This window comes from Haliotis cracherodii, unplaced genomic scaffold (assembly GCF_022045235.1).
Source record: "Haliotis cracherodii isolate W230 unplaced genomic scaffold, xgHalCrac1.p SCAF_5, whole genome shotgun sequence".
NCBI classification, from domain to species: Eukaryota; Metazoa; Mollusca; class Gastropoda; order Lepetellida; family Haliotidae; genus Haliotis; species Haliotis cracherodii.
In genome coordinates this window covers 65,551,577-65,574,142 of record NW_027266308.1, presented here as the reverse complement: position 1 = coordinate 65,574,142, position 22,566 = coordinate 65,551,577, and the positions used below count along the sequence as shown (strand labels likewise).

General features: G+C 42.2%; 1 protein-coding gene across 1 annotated transcript; it reads right to left on the bottom strand.

Moving 5' to 3' along the window:
* Positions 1–612: 612 nt before the first annotated feature.
* Positions 613–21,533, bottom strand: LOC139443480 (cyclic AMP-dependent transcription factor ATF-3-like). The gene is made up of 4 exons (XM_071224463.1): positions 21,456–21,533; positions 12,259–12,532; positions 2,154–2,261; positions 613–1,900 (listed from the first exon to the last, which is right to left on the bottom strand). The coding sequence occupies exons 1-4, from the start codon at positions 21,509–21,511 to the stop codon at positions 1,760–1,762; spliced, it is 579 nt and encodes a 192-aa protein (XP_071080564.1). The 5' UTR covers positions 21,512–21,533; the 3' UTR covers positions 613–1,759.
* Between the last annotated feature and the right edge of the window lie 1,033 nt (positions 21,534–22,566).

Here is a 22,566-nt window from a genome sequence, read left to right as displayed (position 1 = left end):
AATCGTGATTAATACCGTACCAGTGAGTGTACTGGATGTGCGTGAGAACATTGCTCGAGTATTGCGCCAGAAGAGGGTTGCCAAAGTAGACGTCTTCAGTGTCTGTGTTTGAAGGCGAACAAGTACCTGTTTGGCTGTGACCGAAACGGTTTCATTTCAGTGTGTGAGTTGGTGAGTTTGGTTCTACGTTTTTGAACAGTATTTTGAATATAACGGTTATATGTATGTGTGAGTTTGGGTTAAGTCACTGATGTAAGACTCATTCATATTTCACTGAGAGGAGGTCTGAGGTCTGAGAGGTCTGATTTGCAGAAAATGTTACTTACTGCAGAATTGCAGAAAAATCGCGGAATTTATTTTATCAATCCAAACACTACTTTTCATTATTATCAAACTTTTCTATCGAATTCTGCACTCGAATTCTGCCCAAACATTCAAACATACAAAATATGAATCCTACATTACAACTTAATTTCAAACTCAAACGTTCTTGTGGTATTAATATGACTACCTAAAGTTGATATGTTAAACCAAACCCAAAATGTCTAAATGCAAGAGACTAATTTTTAATTTATTTTTCTTTTGGGGGTGGGGGGGGGGGGGGGGGGGGGAGATTGTTGTGGACTTACCACAGACTTTTGGTACTTCTACCCCAACATTCGTCTGTGTTTATGTCAGTCACAGTTTATTGTCTAATGATTGACATTTGGATTTGGAAATAAACAGATTAAATATCACAAGTAAAGGAAAAAAATGATGACAGTAAACTGTGTCAAACCAGATAACGAAGAAAACCTATAACGGCGGTTATTTTGTAATAAGATAAGTTTATCCCAATCTGTCTCCATAATAATAAAGGTGATCTTCAGATGTGGGTGATCATTGCTGGGTTCTGTACCCAAGTGGGTGTGGCACTGAGGGCCTTTGAGTAGCAGATCTGATTGGACATGGGTCACATGGTGGAGACAAGGGGAGGTAACTGAGACATGTCACCATGGCAACAACAAAAATGGCAACATGTACAACTCATTACAAAAACTGATACATGAAACTTTGTGACCCTGAATGTATATCATACAAAACAAGTAAACTACATGATCTCAGTGGCTACTTCAAGAAACAGCATGTGAAGGCCTTTGCTAACCTGAACTAGTGACTGAACATTAAACACTTGTTAAATGTTAAAATGTATAGCCTTGGAGGAATGGTATTGTGCCATGGTTTGGTATGAGGTCTTTCATTATTGTCAGTTATGAGACAATGCGTCGTGGCGTCATTTTAAGTATATGGCACGTACACTGCTAAACGCCATATCCTATAAAACGATTTACCCGTATTTCTTACATATGGATACGAAAAGCACTTACACGATCAGGCGTACGAGGCCAAGGAGGTATCAGCTTCAAGAAATTTGAGACCATTTATCACTCTATGATGCACACATCTATCTGAGTATGGATATATTTAAATGCATGTCTCAACATCAACCTTTAAATCACTTTTTAAACTTGTTCAAGATGTACCAATCACAACTACTGCAACAACGATTCATGACATATGATTGTGTTCTCACATGCTGTTCCCTGATTGGCTATTGTTGGTAACTAATTCGAACTACACTCACTACAAGTTCCCAGTACCCTTGATCAGTTCTGTACATTGCCAGGACAGGCCAGATGCCCACAGTGGTCGGAGCTCGAGCCTTGGCAAGCTTCTGCACTGTCAGTATGTGACACATTGATTCATGACACTTGGTGTCTCAGCGGGAAACACCTGGCAGGATGGGCCCCGAGGGTGTCCGGATCTGAGACAGAGCAAACAGAAGTTGTTCTTTCTCCACTGTCAGGGAGTCAAATTCCGCCTGGAGTTTGGCATTGGCGTTTGTCAGGCGGTCAACCTCCTGCAAATACAGAAAAAACAATTTAACATGCAACTAAATACTTGAAGATTATTTTCATACACATACTGTAACAGCTATATGTAAACATCTCAGGAGCAAGGAAGCAACGCAAAAACATAATTATCTCTTTTTGTAGAAAATTGGTAGCATGTTGGGTTGGGTTTATTTATTCTCATAGTGTCTTGTTTAATACGACATAATATGGTACTTGAGAACTGTAATTTGACAACAGAGCAACAATGTGGCCCATTACCACTTCGAGGCTGCTTGATTCCTCCTTCCGCTTCCGCCGGAAGCGCTGAGCCGCAAGGCGGTTTCGTTCTTTCCGGTGGGTTGCCCTCTGTTCTTCCTCTGGCGTGAGCTTAAATAAGAGACACAATGCAACTACCAACCAAGTGAAATGTCACATCAGACACAATACAACTACCAACCACGTGTAAGGTCCCATCAGACACAATGCAACTACATACCAAGTGTGAGGTCCCATCAGATACAATGCAACTACCTACCACGTGTAATGTCACATCAGACACAATACAACTATAACCACGTATGAGGTCACATCAGACACATTGCAACTACCTACCACGTGTAAGGTCACATCAGGGACAATACAACTACCTACCACTTGTAAGGTCACATCAGGCACAATACAACTACCAACCACATGTAATCTCACATCAGGCACAATACAACTACCAACCACTTGTAAGGTCACATCAGACACAATGCAACTACCAACCACGTGTGAGGTCACATCAGACACAATGCAACTACCAACCACATGTGAGGTCACATCAGACACAATACAACAACCTACCATTTGTAAGGTCACATCAGACACAATACAACAACCTACCACGTGTGAGGTCACATCGGACACAATGCAACTACCAACCACATGTAATGTCACACCAGACACAATGTAACAACATACCACATGTGAGGTCAAATCAGACACAATACAACAACCTACCACGTGTGAGGTCACATCAGACACAATGCAACTACCTACCACGTGTAAGGTCACACCAGACACAATACAACTACAACGACGTGTAAGGTCACATCAGACACAATACAACTACAACCACGTGTGAGGTCACATCAGACACAATGCAACAACATACCACATGTGAGATCAAATCAGACACAATACAACAACCTACCACGTGTGAGGTCACATCAGACACAATGCAACTACCTACCACATGTAATGTCACATGAGACACAATGCAACAACATACCACATGTGAGGTCACACCAGACACAATACAACAACATACCACATGTGAGGTCACATCAGACACAATGCAACTACCTACCACATGTGAGGTCACATCAGACATAATACAACAACCTACCACTTGTAAGGTCACATAAGGCACAATACAACTACCTACCACGTGTGAGGTCATATCAGACACAATACAACAACCTACCATGTGTGAGGTCACACCAGACACAATACAACTACCAACCACATGTAATGTCACATCAGACACAATGCAACTACCAACCACGTGTGAAGTCACATCAGACACAATGCAACTACCAACCACGTGTGAGGTCACATCAGACACAATACAACAACCTACCATTTGTAAGGTCACATCAGACACAATACAACAACCTACCACGTGTGAGGTCACATCAGACACAATGCAACTACCTACCACGTGTAAGGTCACATCGGACAAAATGCAACTACATACCACATGTAATGTCACACCAGACACAATGCAACAACATACCACATGTGAGGTCACATCAGACACAATACAACAACCTACCACGTGTGAGGTCACATCAGACACAATGCAACTACCTACCACGTGTAAGGTCACACCAGACACAATACAACAACATACCACATGTGAGGTCACATCAGACACAATACAACAACTTACCATGTGTGAGGTCACACCAGACACAATACAACTACCAACCACATGTCAGGTCACATCAGACACAATACAACAACCTACCACTTGTAAGATCACATCAGACACAATACAACAACCTACCATGTGTGAGGTCACATCAGACACAATACAACAACCTCACACGTGTGAGGTTACATCAGACACAATACAACAACATACCACATGTGAGGTCACATCAGACACAATACAACAACCTACCATGTGTGAGGTCACACCAGACACAATATAACTACCAACCACATGTAATGTCACATCGGACACAATGCAACTACCAACCACGTGTGAAGTCACATCAGACACAATGCAACTACCAACCACGTGTGAGGTCACATCAGACACAATGCAACTACCAACCACGTGAGAGGTCACATCAGACACAATGCAACTACCAACCACGTATGAAGTCACATCAGACACAATGCAACTACCTACCACATGTAATGTCACACCAGACACAATACAACAACCTACCACATGTGAGGTCACATCAGGCACAATGCAACTACCAACCAAGTGAAATGTCACATCAGTCACAATGTAACTACCTACCACATGTAATGTCACACCAGACACAATACAACAACCTACCACGTGTAAGGTCACATCAGACACAATGCAACTACCTACTACGTGTAAGGTCACACCAGACACAATACAACAACATACCACATGTGAGGTCACATCAGACATAATACAACAACCTACCACTTGTAAGATCACATCAGGCACAATACAACTACCTACCACGTGTGAGGTCATATCAGACACAATACAACAACCTACCATGTGTGAGGTCACATCAGACACAATACAACAACCTACCACGTGTGAGGTCACATCAGACACAAAACAACAAAATACCACATGTGAGGTCACATCAGACACAATACAACTACCTACCACATGTAATGTCACATGAGACACAATGCAACAACCTACCACATGTGAGGTCACATCAGACACAATACAACAACATACCACATGTGAGGTCACATCAGACACAATACAACTACCTACCACGTGTAAGGTCACACCAGACACAATACAACAACCTACCACATGTGAGGTCACATCAGGCACAATGCAACTACCAACCAAGTGAAATGTCACATCAGACACAATGTAACTACCTACCACATGTAATGTCACATCAGACACAATACAACAACCTACCACGTTTGAGGTCACATCAGACACAATGCAACTACCTACCACGTGTAAGGTCACATCAGACACAATACAACTACAACCACGTGTACGGTCACATCAGACACAGTACAACTACAACCACTTGTAAGGTCACATCAGGCACAATACAACAACCTACCACGTGTGAGGTCACATGAGACACAATGGAACTACCTACCACGTGTAAGGTGACACCAGACACAATACAACAACATACCACATCTGAGGTCACATCAGACACAATACAACAACCTACCATGTGTGAGGTCACATCAGACACAATACAACTACCAACCACATGTAATGTCACATCAGACACAATGCAACTACCAACCACATGTGAGGTCACATCAGACACAATACAACAACCTACCACGTGTAAGGTCACATCAGACACAATACAACTACCAACCACGTGTAAGGTCACATCAGACACAATACAACTACAACCACGTGTAAGGTCACATCAGACACAATACAACTACAACCACGTGTAAGGTCACATCAGACACAATACAACTACAACCACGTGTAAGGTCACATCAGACACAATACAGCTACAACCACGTGTAAGGTCACATCAGACACAATACAACTACAACCACTTGTAAGGTCACATCAGACACAATACAACTACAACCACGTGTAAGGTCACATCAGACACAATACAACTACAACCACGTGTAAGGTCACATCAGACACAATACAACTACAACCACGTGTAAGGTCACATCAGACACAATACAACTACAACCACGTGTAAGGTCACATCAGACACAATACAACTACAACCACGTGTAAGGTCACATCAGGCACAATACAACTACCAACCACGTGTAAGGTCACATCAGACACAATACAACTACAACTACGTGTAAGGTCACATCAGGCACAATACAACTACAACCACGTGTAAGGTCACATCAGACACAATACAACAACCTACCACGTGTGAGGTCACATCAGACACAATGCAACTACCTACCACGTGTAAGGTCACACCAGACACAATACAACAACATACCACATGTGAGGTCACATCAGACACAATACAACAACTTACCATGTGTGAGGTCACACCAGACACAATACAACTACCAACCACATGTCAGGTCACATCAGACACAATACAACAACCTACCACTTGTAAGATCACATCAGACACAATACAACAACCTACCATGTGTGAGGTCACATCAGACACAATACAACAACCTCACACGTGTGAGGTCACATCAGACACAATACAACAACATACCACATGTGAGGTCACATCAGACACAATACAACAACCTACCATGTGTGAGGTCACACCAGACACAATACAACTACCAACCACATGTCAGGTCACATCAGACACAATGCAACTACCAACCACGTGAGAGGTCACATCAGACACAATGCAACTACCAACCACGTATGAAGTCACATCAGACACAATGCAACTACCTACCACATGTAATGTCACACCAGACACAATACAACAACCTACCACATGTGAGGTCACATCAGGCACAATGCAACTACCAACCAAGTGAAATGTCACATCAGTCACAATGTAACTACCTACCACATGTAATGTCACACCAGACACAATACAACAACCTACCACGTGTAAGGTCACATCAGACACAATGCAACTACCTACTACGTGTAAGGTCACACCAGACACAATACAACAACATACCACATGTGAGGTCACATCAGACATAATACAACAACCTACCACTTGTAAGATCACATCAGGCACAATACAACTACCTACCACGTGTGAGGTCATATCAGACACAATACAACAACCTACCATGTGTGAGGTCACATCAGACACAATACAACAACCTACCACGTGTGAGGTCACATCAGACACAATACAACAACATACCACATGTGAGGTCACATCAGACACAATACAACTACCTACCACATGTAATGTCACACCAGACACAATACAACAACCTACCACATGTGAGGTCACATCAGGCACAATGCAACTACCAACCAAGTGAAATGTCACATCAGACACAATGTAACTACCTACCACATGTAATGTCACACCAGACACAATACAACAACCTACCACGTTTGAGGTCACATCAGACACAATGCAACTACCTACCACGTGTAAGGTCACATCAGACACAATACAACTACAACCACGTGTACGGTCACATCAGACACAGTACAACTACCAACCACTTGTAAGGTCACATCAGGCACAATACAACTACATACCACATGTGAGGTCACATCAGACACAGTACATAAACCAACCACGTGTAAGGTCACATCAGACACAATACAACTACAACCACGTGTAAGGTCACATCAGACACAATACAACTACCAACCACGTGTAAGGTCACATCAGACACAATACAACTACCAACCACGTGTAAGGTCACATCAGACACAATACAACTACAACCATGTGTAAGGTCACATCAGACACAATACAACAACATACCACATGTGAGGTCACATCAGACACAATACAACTACCTACCACATGTAATGTCACACCAGACACAATACAACAACCTACCACATGTGAGGTCACATCAGGCACAATGCAACTACCAACCAAGTGAAATGTCACATCAGACACAATGTAACTACCTACCACATGTAATGTCACACCAGACACAATACAACAACCTACCACGTTTGAGGTCACATCAGACACAATGCAACTACCTACCACGTGTAAGGTCACATCAGACACAATACAACTACAACCACGTGTACGGTCACATCAGACACAGTACAACTACCAACCACTTGTAAGGTCACATCAGGCACAATACAACTACATACCACATGTGAGGTCACATCAGACACAGTACATAAACCAACCACGTGTAAGGTCACATCAGACACAATACAACTACAACCACGTGTAAGGTCACATCAGACACAATACAACTACCAACCACGTGTAAGGTCACATCAGACACAATACAACTACCAACCACGTGTAAGGTCACATCAGACACAATACAACTACAACCATGTGTAAGGTCACATCAGACACAATACAACTACAACCACGTGTAAGGTCACATCAGACACAATACAACTACAACCACGTGTAAGGTCACATCAGACACAATACAACTACAACCACGTGTAAGGTCACATCAGACACAATACAACTACAACCACGTGTTAGGTCACATCAGACACAATACAACTACCAACCACTTGTAAGGTCACATCAGACACAATACAACTACAACCATGTGTAAGGTCACATCAGGCACAATACAACTACCAACCACGTGTAAGGTCACATCAGACACAATACAACTACAACCACGTGTAAGGTCACATCAGACACAATACAACTACAACCACGTGTAAGGTCACATCAGACACAATACAACTACAACCACGTGTAAGGTCACATCAGACACAATACAACTACCAACAACATGTATATAGGCAAATTATATCATAATTAAACGAATTACACACAGAATAGTTTGAACATCACAAAAGAATCCAAATGACATTAAAAAAACACCGAAAAATAATACATTTGTGAGGAAGAGAATATATGGCTGTCAACTTCTTTATTATGAGGAACACAACGTTTCGGAGTATATGCTTAATCCTTCATCAGGTGAATGAATGCCATGAGGCAGAGAACATATATATGTACATGTAAGGACAACAAACTTGATAAGATAACAAAAGCTGGAAAACAACAAAGGGGAAAAGCTAACAAAGGAAGCCAGCAGATGATTGGCGCTGATGGGTGATTAGCAATAGACAATGTGTAATACATTTGTGTTTTTGAAAAATGAATTGGAGATACAGGCCAGTAGGAGTGTTTGTGTGTGTGTGTGTGTGTGTGTGTGTGTGTGTGTGTGTGTGTGTGTGTGTGAAAAGAGTATAGTCCCATTGACCCATTGAATCATCACCCATTTGCATATAAACAAATGCTTGATAAGGATTCTAAAGTCGGTTTCACGGGTCTGAGATATAAATACTGAAATTGGACAATATTCTGGTGGTGCTGAACTTTGCTGAACTGTACAGTTCAACCCTCCCAGTATTTATAGTGACGCGACATTGTGGAACTGCAAAATGATTAACTTTCCTTCGACTTTTGATCGAACAACATCAAATCCTATACCTAGATGATTGTTGCTCAGACATCAGTTCCGTGTCATTTCGTTGTCTGTCACCTTGAATCATATTATTGTCCCTCCAACCCAGGTCTTACTGTAATGTTTTTACTATACACGAAGCAAGTCTAGATTTCCCACTGGTTCTGAATCTCCTATCCCACACAATTTAAAAGAAACTGCTTGTTTCTATCAAAATTATATATTTTCAGACACTAAGTAATTTCGTACAGCCTTGCGCGAATTTGACTCGTGTCTTATTCAGGCCATGGTGGCTGTCGTGCAGGAGCCAAGCTTTTGCTCATTACCAAGTGGCAACAGACAGCGACAGATAGCGGGTCATGTGACCTGTAGAAAAGTTCAGGGCGGGGCTTTGTGACCCGTCGGACCAATGCCTGCAGAGGGCAAGAAATGCGGGCGATGTCCATCACTAAACACAAGAATCAGGGATCAGATCAAGACAATGAGCATTTCATCTTTGACAAACTTACAATGTCACATTTATAAGTTATATCAATATTAAACAGTGACATCTACTTGGTACATGCAGTTTACCAAGGATCACACAAATATTCGTTTCGTATAATTTCTATACAAACAGTACGCGTGAAACATATTCTGATATCATATACATACACGAATATATTTTCAATGGACGTTAACCATCTATTTCTGTCTGCGTGAACCTTCCCGGCGTGTGCCAAAATCATGATTCGTTTAGATTTTGAAACAAATTTTGAATTCTTTAGAGATTCTGTGACACCTTATAATTGCATGTTGTCCTTTTTAAATTAAAACGAAATTAAATACTACCATTAATATGAATAATTCATGTAAATATAACAAGTAGTTTAACCTTCTGTACCCATGGCTACATGCACGCCATGGACTGCTTCTGACCCAGGCTTTCTGGGCTGTTCCTGCTGAGAATCTCTCGCCGCCATATTGGCGAATTATATTCGGACAACATCAAATCCACAACTGTCGCGTATTCGTAACTACCGATTTTTTTTACAAATCTGCATCATGTCTGTTCTCATATCGTTTAATTTAGTACTAAATTTAAAATGACAAACGGCACAAGCAAGAAACAAGGTGATGCAATACGTTATTCCTCAACGAAACGAAACATGCATGCATGGTTATGGGAAACACGACATATCATAGGATTTTAAAAGTGTACCATTATATAAAATTAGCTCACTTTCTTGTTCGCTTATTCACACACACACACACACACACACACACACACACACACACACACACACGTGTGTGTGTTTGTTAAGAGTATAGTCCCATTGACCCATCACACATTTGTATATAAACATATGCTTATAAAATGATAATGATTCTAAAGTCGGTTTCGCAGTAAATCCTCTGTATAAAAGTAGATTTGACCAGTGAATGGCGAGGTCTGAGCATGCAGTCTCCACGGGCCTGAGATATAAATACTGAAATTGGACAATATTCTGGTGGTGCTGAACTTTGCTGAACTGTACAGTTCAACCCTCCCAGTATTTATAGTGACGCGAAATTGTGGAACTGCAAAATGATTAACTTTTCTTCGACTTTTAATATATATATATATATATATATATATATATATATATATATATATATATATATATATATATATATCATGCTTACATTACGTTGGAGGGCTGATGTTTTTTTATAACAGAGAGTCCATATACCGTATATGGTTTCTGTATAACGATATAGTTAATGTATTTAAGAAAAAAGTACTGTTTTATGCATTTACTCGATATAAAATACATCCTAAAACATGAGGGTTACTTGTTGTACAGATAATGTTATTTGATTTGTGTGTGTTAGGTTAGATATGTTGCGTTATTGTTAGTGATTTATATTTCATTAAGCGCCTGTTGCAATATATACATAAAAAAGTAAAACACGTGTTTTGCACTTTGTTGTCAAAGCAGTAAAAACATCAATGTCAGTCACCAGCAAAGATGGTTAAGGCGGCAATGTACATTATTTGCATACATGCAGTGATAAATCCACGTTTCATCAATAGGATCGTTGAAGTGAGAGGCATGACTACCCTAGTGCTAAGTGTAAGCTGCATCCAGGGATGCACCACTTTGAATCTAATATTCTTTCCATGTGGGTATGTACCTTCAATGTTAGCGTTGTTATTACAAAACAATCAACAAACAAGATCGTAAGAACATTAATTGCACCGCAATAAGGAACGACGAGGAAGTTATTACAAACACATTTCACAATTCAAAACAAAGTATTGGATATAAACATACATGCATGCAAGTAAAACAAGGACTTAAATTCCAAGTGTCTACATTTTTCATTCACTATGGTATATTCATATATTATACCAATTATATATATTAATGCATATTTTAATTAAACAAGAAATGACAGAATCGTGATGAATATAAACTACTGGGCAAAAGAAAGCATACCCTTTAAAATTGGATTTGACCAAAATATGCAAATGTTATCAAGATGTTACTGAGTAAAAACATGTTACTGAGTGAAACAGTCGCCGTAACACTGCAAGATTTAGGTCCATCGATTAATAATTTCTTAACTATTTAATTGTTTCATCAAACATTGTTGTATACTTTCTTTTGTCCTGCAGTTTAAATGTAATGATGTATTCAAAGAGCGATCACAAAACTGTTGTGAAAAGTTTACTAACTTTTCAGTGTGTTCTCTGATGCATGCATGCATCCTGGTGCACATATATAAAAGAGCAAACACGTCCTTAAACGCTGTAAATTAGCAAATGTCATATGATGCAATGATGCATGCAGAAAAAAAGTAAATCACGTCTCATCTCAATGTACATTGTGCTCTGTATTTATATGAAACTGGGCATTTAACCACGTAATCAGTCATGTGATATCAAGAAGAAGGCTACAAATGCCGTTTTATGAAATAAAATACATTAATGCACACCGAGAAAGTCTGAAAATAGTGTCATGAATATTTATGAGAGGACCAGACAACCCAGGAGCCTGGCCTCACCACGTGACTTCACCAACGCAAGTCTTGGACACATTCCAAACGAAAAATTGAATAATGAAATAAAAATGTATCAAAAACTCACCGAATAGGATTTGGGTTTCTTAAACTCCACATTGTACTCCTCCTGCCCTAGACTGTGTCGTCGCGCTTGTATCTTACACTTCAACTCCTCCTTGATGAGGGGGGTGAGGCGGCCAGTCTCCAGGACCTGCAGGGTGGCTTTGGCGAGTCTGTCGTCGATTTTGGGGGGTAATGGTGGCGCGGAAACCTCTTCGAAGGGGGATATGATCCCTTGACCCTCGAAGTCTACACACGCGTCCTCGGCTTTCAGTATAGAGAACCCTTTTTGCATGATGCTGTGGAAAACATAAGTGAAACATTGGGAAACGTGGGGGTAGCCATTCGGGCGATATTCTTAAAAACAAATCATATTCGTGAGAATTGTTGCATTTTTGGCATATGAAGGATACGGTTTTTTTTAAAGTAACTGTTTTTTTATTTAAAATCCGATTTTGTTTTAAAGAAGATGTTTTTATATATGACTTAAGCGTGTTATCTAGATGATTATCTGCATCGTCTAAAACATGAGAATACATTACAAATGTTAAACGAGCAAATAGGCAGAGAACAAGTTGTCATTTATTAATAGACGCACATCACTGACAGTCAGACAGGCTTGATAAAATAACAAAACTTAATAATTCGGTGATAGTTTAATAGGATGCTAAACGTACTGCTAAAACCAAAACAATTGCAAACCAAAGGCGATCTGATAACGGCAGTAGGGTGTTAGCTGTAATTATTCAGTTATAAATAAACACGAGCGGCTATGCAGCATTGGTGAATCAAACATGGCGACTTCGCCGACATTTCCACATTTTTTTCGTCTCCAAGTCGGAAACACGTGGATCGATCATCGCTAGACACTTAATGAACAGACACTGCTGGAATTAAAACTCATCTGAGAACCCGCTGGAAGTAGCCCGTGCTATTTAAAAAGCACGTGGCGTTAATCGATAAGTCATAATTATTTATAGAAATCAAAATCACACATTTTACCATTAACAACTCTGAAATCAGCACTGGTTTGATACCGTGTCACAATGAGGTGTCAATTAAGCTGCATATATGCTAGTTAAATACCGACATCCATTGACACGGGGATTTAAATCCTCTCAGCACATCACATGTTCGCCTAGCCGTTGTTGACAAACAAACGTCACGAAAGCTGTCAAGTAATTTAAGCAAGTTAGATGTGCAGCATTAACAGTACAGATTAATGTCATAAACATGGATTAATGTCAACATTACCTGTTTAATGTATATATGGTTAAAAACAAGCGAACGGCGATTTTCACTTCTTTCTTGAACGGCGACACAACTTCAAATGCCGACACACTGTATTGCTGGGCTTTGTACGAGGCAGGGCATGTTCAGGCTTGTCTCGGTAGTTCGCGTACCGAGCGAGAAGGGAGATAATCACTACCACGATTTTGTCGCAGTCATCAAGATTTGTTACTAAATTTAGCTCATTTGGGGAATTCCCCCGAACCAAAATGGTCGCTCGGTCACGGCCAAAGTTTCAATTTTGCTTAATCACGGCTTCCGGAATGCAGTATTTTTCGTTTGACGACACTGTTTTATTCTGAAACTTATAATTGAATATGTATGTGGACATTTACTTTAAATAATAATTGATAGGAGAAGTTTTTAAGAGAAGATAGGTCATGACCTGACCGCTTTCATTGACTCGTGACACAGTTAACGAAAACGTAGGAACAACGTTTTGAAGTCTCGTCAAACCTCGTTCACGGAGTGCGTTATCCCCCGAGGCAAGAATGATGTAAAAACCTCCAGCGTGGAGGTTGCAGTACGCATGTCCAAGAAAGTAGCCGACTACCGGCCAGCTGATGGGGGTTGGGGACAAGCTACTTACACTCGTCTAGACATTACTCTCTGATTGTTCTCACATATATGAAATAATACACACACGTTGAAAAACGTAACACGCGATGCTGACAAATATAACAGTAACACATAAGAAATGTATTCTTTATAAAATCTAATAATATATGCTTGAACATAAATTTATTTGGATTTTTTTTTTAATACTACATTTTCAAGCAGAAATACCTTTCCGAAAATACGAACATGTAAAATAATTTTATTACCAAGTCGTACTAACAACATTTAACATGTTTAATTATGAGCTATAGTTATGAGTGAGTGAGTGAGTGAGTTTGGTTTTACGCCGCTTTTAGCAATATTCCAGCAATATCACGGCGGGGGGCACCAGAAATGGGCTTCACACATTGTACCCATGTCGGGATTCGAAGCTATAGTTATGAGCAAGTAACCTATTAACACAGATCTAATCATACTAAAGAAAAAATATATTTTTTAATTTACTTTCAACCTGTAATTGTATTATTTGAATAGTCATTCTAGTGTTTGTCTTATAGCAGTGTCTAGTCATCCATGCACGTGAAAGTGTTTTAATAGCTTCCCCAGCTACTGCAAAAGGGGGGAGGGTCGAAGTCTGCATGATGAACTGATGGGCAAAAGAATCAATACCTCTCACTTGATTTTCTCATATGTTTTCAATTGAAAATATTTTAAGTTAGCGGTATCATATCTCAATAAATGAACTCTACTGGCGCTTGGTCAGCACTCAAAGAATCCTTCAACTTTATTCTTTTAAATATATTTTCTTTTATAACTTTCTTTGAAAACAACAAAAAGAAAATCGCGAAAAGTACACAACATTCCAAACTTCCAACATTTTAAACATGGTAGGGGTCAAGTGGCTTCAGATTCATTTCGTACCCCAGTCTTAAGCCAAATTACTTTTACTCAAAATTACCCAGCCACTGATTAGTTTTTATAAGCTGTAGCAGGAGAGAGTAATGGTTAAGAGGCCTGATCAAATGTAACAACTGTTCGGATTTTCAGTTACCTCAATAACAAACTCGATATACTTTCTTTAGCCCCTCTGTTTATTTCGGCCTGAGTTTCAGTCCCCATGAATGGAGAACACTAATATGTGTCCCCACTCCTCAATGTATATCCTTCACTCTGCCCAAAATTACATGTAGGTGACTGGTATGCACACAGGGGAGGGGACGTCACGCCTCATGGGGATGTGGTATACACACAGGGGAGGATACGTCACGCCTCATGGGGATGTGGTATACACAGTTTAGAAGGTACGTCACGCCTCTTGGGTGTGTGTGAGTGTGTGGGGAGGGGGGGGGGGGGGGAGTAAGTCATGCCTCGTAGTGCTGGGTGTTCACATAGTAGAGGGTACGTCACGCCTCGCGGGGTGTGGTGGACATACATGGCAACGTACGTCACACCTCATGAGGATGTGGTATACACAGTTCAGAAGGTACGTCTCACCTCGTGGGACTGTGGTGTACACACAGGGGAAGGTGCGTCACCACTAAAGACTGTGGTGTACATAGTTTTGAAGGTACGTCACGATTCACGGGTGTGTGGTGTTCACACAGAGGAAATTACGTCACGTCTCATGGGCTGTTTTGTACACACAGGGAAGGGTACGTTACGCCTCACGGGGCTGTGGTGTACATACAGGGAAGGGTACGTCACGCCTCAAGGGGACTGTGATGCACACATGGAAGAGTACGTCACGCCTCACTGGGCTGTGGTGTACACACAGGGGAATGTACGTCACGCCTCACTGGGCTGTGGTGTACACACAGGGGAATGTACGTCACGCCTCACGGGGCTGTGGTGTACACACAAGGGAATGTACCTCACGCCTCACGGGGCTGTGGTGTACACACAAGGGAATGTACCTCACGCCTCACGGGGCTGTGGTGTACACACAGGGGAATGTACGTCACGCCACACGGGGCTGTGGTGTACACACAGGGGAATGTACGTCACGCCACACGGGGCTGTGCGGTGTACACACAGGGAATGTACGTCACGCCACACGGGGATGTGCGGTGTACACACAGGGGAATGTACGTCACGCCACACGGGGCTGTGGTGTACACACAAGGGAATGTACGTCACGCCTCACGGGGCTGTGGTGTACACACAGGGAATGTACCTCACGCCTCACGGGGCTGTGGTGTACACACAGGGGAATGTACGTCACGCCACACGGGGCTGTGGTGTATATACAGGGGAATGTAAGTCATGCCTCAAGGGGCTGTGGTGTACACACAAGGGAATGTACCTCACGCCTCACGGGGCTGTGGTGTACACACAGGGAATGTACGTCACGCCACACGGGGCTGTGGTGTACACACAGGGGAATGTACGTCACGCCACACGGGGCTGTGGTGTACACACAGGGAATGTACGTCACGCCTCACGGGGCTGTGGTGTACGTCACGCCTCAAGGGGCTGTGGTGTACATACAGGGAAGGGTACGTCACGCCTCAAGGGGCTGTGATGCACACATGGAAGAGTACGTCACGCCTCACTGGGCTGTGGTGTACACACAGGGGAATGTACGTTACGCCACACGGGGCTGTGCGGTGTACACACAGGGAATGTACGTCACGCCACACGGGGCTGTGGTGTACACACAAGGGAATGTACGTCACGCCTCACGGGGCTGTGGTGTACACACAAGGGAATGTACGTCACGCCTCACGGGGCTGTGGTGTACACACAGGGAATGTAAGTCATGCCTCAAGGGGCTGTGGTGTACACACAGGGGAATGTACGTCACGCCACACGGGGCTGTGGTGTACACACAGGGGAATGTACGTCACGCCACACGGGGCTGTGGTGTACACACAGGGAATGTAAGTCATGCCTCAAGGGGCTGTGGTGTACACACAGGGGAATGTACGTCACGCCACACGGGGCTGTGGTGTACACACAGGGGAATGTACGTCACGCCACACGGGGCTGTGGTGTACACACAGGGGAATGTACGTCACGCCTCACGGGGCTGTGGTGTACACACAGGGGAATGTACCTCACGCCTCACGGGTCTGTAGTGTACACACAGGGAATGTACGTCACGCCACACGGGGCTGTGGTGTACATACAGGGGAATGTACGTCACGCCACACGGGGCTGTGGTGTACACACAGGGGAATGTACGTCACGCCTCACGGGGCTGTGGTGTACGTCACGCCTCACGGGGCTGTGGTGTACGTCACGCCTCACGGGGCTGTGGTGTACGTCACGCCTCACGGGGCTGTGGTGTACACACAGGGAATGTACGTCACACCTCACGGGGCTGTGGTGTACGTCACGCCTCAAGGGGCTGTGGTGTACGTCACGCCTCAAGGGGCTGTGGTGTACGTCACGTCTCACGGGGCTGTGGTGTACACACAGGGAATGTACGTCACGCCTCACGGGGCTGTGGTGTACGTCACGCCTCAAGGGGCTGTGGTGTACGTCACGCCTCAAGGGGCTGTGGTGTACGTCACGCCTCACGGGGCTGTGTGGTGTACACACAGGGAATGTACGTCACGACTCAAGGGGCTGTGTGGTGTACACACAGGGAATGTACCTCAGTTCAGAAGGTACGTCTCACCTCGCGGGACTGTGGTGTACACACAGGGGAAGGTGCGTCACCACTAAAGACTGTGGTGTACATAGTTTTGAAGGTACGTCACGATTCACGGGTGTGTGGTGTTCACACAGAGGAAATTACGTCACGTCTCATGGGCTGTTTTGTACACACAGGGAAGGGTACGTTACGTCTCAAGGGGCTGTGATGCACACAGGGAATGTACCTCACGCCTCACGGGGCTGTGGTGTACACAGAGGGGTGGGTACGTCACACGTCATGGGGCTGTGTGGAGTACACGGAGAGAGATACGTCACGTCTCACGGGGCTGTGGTGTACACACAGGGGAATGTACCTCACGCCTCACGGGGCTGTGGTGTACACAGAGAGGAGGGTACGTCATACTTCATGGGAGGTATGGAGTCCACGGAGAGAGATACGTCACGCCCACGGGGCTGTGGTGTACACCCTATGGAGGAATGTCACGCCTCACGAAGGTGCATTGTACACACGAAGCTTGTCCCATGCATTGTTTTCGTGTAGTGTAGCAATTGTATCCTAGGGTATTTTGGTTCCACTTTGATCACATGTGGAAATGTGTTCGTGTAATTCACACTCATTTAATACAATGTAATTTGCTACCTTAAAGGACATAAGTAAATCTGAGACGCCACGTTATCCTAGGGTGCACACACGACGGGTGGTTCCCTCCATGTACAACAAAGAACGCTTAGTCACAGCACTGTGTAGGCGGCATATATGACTGATGTCAACGTGTACACTGAAATTCCAATCGAGTTGCAGTGGGCGGAAAATAGTCATCGCGTGTGTATAAACTGATTTCATTACACAGCAAAAATACCCAACCACTAACTTTAATGCACTAGGGTGGGCGAATAGTGCGTTTTACAGTTTGAATTACAATCCGTCACATATATCCTGTCGTTGATATTTTCATTCAGTGATCTGCATAGGAAATGTAATAATGTGAAATAAAATTCATCTTCTCATTTCTGTACTTTGATCATGGGTATATGTAGTTCTCACTGTAACGAATAGTTGAGCCGATGCTGTTATTCTCTTTGTTTGTTTGTTTGTTGTTAACACCGCACTCAGCAATATTCCAGCTATTTGACGGCAGTCTCTAAATAATCAAGTCTGGACCAGACAATCCAGTGATTGACATCATGAGCATCGATCCATGCAATTGGGATACGATGACATGTGTGAAGCCGATTTCTGGTGCCCCCCGCCGAGATATTGCTGGATTATTGCTAAAAGCGGCGTAAAATCAAACTCACTCACTCACTCACTCACGATGACATGCATCAGTGAGCTTGACCACCCGATCCCGTTAGTCGCCTCTTACGACAAGCAGAATCGCATTTTACGGCAAGCATGGGTTGCTGAAGACCTTTTCCAACCGAATCTTCACGGGTCTATTTGACAAGATGGTGATGCCTATTTTAACCTAATATTTTTTTTTTTATATACAGATAATGTTGAGAGGGTTCATGCTTACTCTTGAAGACACATTTTGAGTGTTGGAAGCAAAACTAGTAAGGAGGCAGCGTTGGGAGAGTTTGGACGTTTATCACCAGCAGTGATGTATATGAATTGGTTGGTTAGTTGGTTGTTTTACGCCGCACTCAGCAATATTCCAGCTATATGACGGTGGTCTGTAAATAATCGAGTCTGGACACACAATCAAGTGCAATTAATCCTGGGATACAAGCAAGCCTGACCACCCGATCCCGTTAGTAGCCTTTTACGACAAGCATAGTCGCCTTTTACGGCAATCATGGGTTGCTGAAGACCTATTCTACCTCGGATCTTCACGGGTTGCTGGTCGTACGACCTAGGCTGGTGGTGTACGTAAGTTATTTTTTTCTTTAGGATTTGGATACGCTTGGCTTGTTCAGGGTGTTTGCTGTGTCACTATGTCTGCCCCTGCTTCTCAGACCGCCTCCGTGGTCTAGTGGTAGAGCCTCCGCCCGGAAAGCGGAAGGTCCGGTGTTCGATCCCCGGCCGCGTCATACCAAAAGACGTTAAAAGATGTTGTTACCCTGTCTGGCGCTCGGCATTAAGGGACTAAAACAAAGGACTGGTCGGCTCGGAGTCAGTATACTGTGTCTGAGTGGGGTATTCATGTTGAACTGCGGCATGGTATCTCAGTGAGCTAGCACTATAAATCGGCATCAGTCCGGACTAGTACAAGCAGTAACAAACACACACACACGTACATGCACGTCGCTATATAAGTGCAATAATCTTGGACGCGACGTTAAACCCCATTTCACCTCACCTCACCCTGCTTCTCATCAACCACTTAAAGATGTGCACCCTGAAGAATGGAAAACACATCTTTACATATAGAGATAATTTTCTATATGTAAAGTATCTCTCCTACATAAAATACTCCAAATTCAACAAGGAAATTAGTAGATTTAGATGTGGAAGTCATAATTTACACATAGTGAGTGAGTGAGTTAGGTTTTACGCCGCTTTTAGCAATATTCCAGCAATATCATGGCGGGGGACACCAGAAATGGGCTTCACACATTGTACCCATGTCGGGAATCGAACCCGGGTCTTCAGCGTGACGAGCCAACGCTTTAACCACTAGGCTACCCGACCGCCCCAATTTACACATAGAGACAGGCAAGTGGGAATATATTCCAAGAGAAGAGCAACTTTGTCGTTACTGTCATTTGTTTGTTTGTTTGCCCAATGTAAAACAGTTACAGAGAGAAATATCTATAGCCATCTAACATTTACTTTTGTATCAATGCTGTATAGAACACATGTGACAGTGAAACGGAAGCTTGGCTATAGGAGCTTTTTTATATTTCAGTTTTTTCCAAAGGAAGAATTGGATAGATAAACGTTTTTGAATGTATATATATACTGAGAAAGAATTTGTTTCATAGTTATAACTGCGGTTTCAAACACAGCATATCACTTTGAGCCACTTGAACTTGTAAATGTATCTATAAATTTAAACGTTATGTAATTTAATCACTCGGGACAGGTAACTGCCAAGTATTTTGTTTATACGCATTTGTAATGGCAATTACGATAATGTATTATTATTTATCACATAAATATGTTTGTATTGAGAATTATGGGCTGGGAGGCCTTAATTCTGAATTTGAGTGAGTGAGTTAGTGAGTGAGTTAGAAACATGTAACCAATTCATATAATTTGCTTTGCAATTTTATTTGAGGGGGTGTTTTTGGCATCAAAAGTTATATTTCAAACATGAATCATTTACTTCTACAATTGAAACCACTGAATCCAAGTACAAATATATATGTAACATGAAACATTTCGTTAAATACTAACTATTAAGTCGGAATTAACCTGTAGCATATTACACTCAGTAAATATTAACGTGTGGATGTGTCAAAGTAGACACAACTATGTTGCTTGACAACGGTATAAGGATCTACATGTATATCGAAACGTCGCCTTTACAGTATTAAAGAAATTGTTATCCATACCTTGTGTCTACTTTGTCATCCGTCAACTTCTAAGTTATGCCTATCAAACAATTCATCCGTGTGAATGTGTATTTCTACAATGGCGATGTTTTTTTCACAAATACACAGAGGCATTAGTGTGCTAAACGGTGATGGCTGGACGGTCCTGCCTCGGGTGCTGACAACCTATTTACACTGTTTTCACTTTCAGAAATATATCTAACGATTCTGTTGTTAGTATCACAAGTCAAACTGACTGGAAAGCAATCCAAAACAGTTATGTATATATCTCACCTCGCTACAATAAAATATGCCTTCCCCTTTTCGCTTGAGATATTTCGTAAGACCATGCAACACTGACTTTCTCCAAGAGTTACCTCCCTTACCCTTCTTCCCAAACGTTCTATTTGCTTCCATCATTGCGTCAGTGAATGTCCAACATACATTCTATTAATTTCCAGAACATTTTATAATGCAACCATACACTCATGCGTATGCAGATATTACGACACATCCAGATGTTGTGTCTAAAGGAGGGGACAGTAGTATGAAACTGTTTCATCATGCAAAGAGTCGTCAAAGGACACGTCAGCTTCTAATATTTCCCCGATTCGTACATTCGATTTGAGCGTCATCGTTTGTGTCACAAGTCAAGGTTGTTCAAGGTGCCTCATTTTCCTGACGGTCGTTTACATGATGCAAGCTTGCATCAGCCAGCGGAGTTCACGTGACACGGCGCCAATAATGGAAGAGTAAATCAAGATATGAACAATCACTCATTGCCCTATTAGGTTATTGTGTCTTCCTATAACGTTCAGTTGGAGAAATCCAAGTTTATATAACTTGATGTAAGTTTATGACTTTTCAAATGTTGGACATCACCTTATTTGTATTCGTCCTCAATACATTTTTGTTTGTTTTGAAAACAATAAAACGGTTTTGTTTATACATTCGGAACACAAAATAACAATATAACCACTATGAAGAGTGATGAAATACGCTGCCTTGTATATAAGTATTCTATTTGAAGGTAAAATACGTAAGGAGGGGGTCGTATAAATATTTCTGGCGTGTTCACAATCCTAACATTTCCATCCTCACTATACAATATCGTCTACATACAAATAAAATGAATATATTCTTGTCAGTGTGAAATTACAAAAAATGCTTACTTTCTAACAATGTTCAGTAGATATTGGTGTATATATACGCTTATATGCATGTATTGGTTCAAGTGGATAGCCATTAAGGTATATACGTTAATTGACAAATAAATATTTTGCAACGGTGATTGACGATGCATTTCAAATCTCTCTGTAAGACGCCGTGACAAGTCCGCCTCCTCTAGGCCACGTGTGTGTAACAATAGCATTACTTGTCTGTGTGTACAGCATTACACCGCACA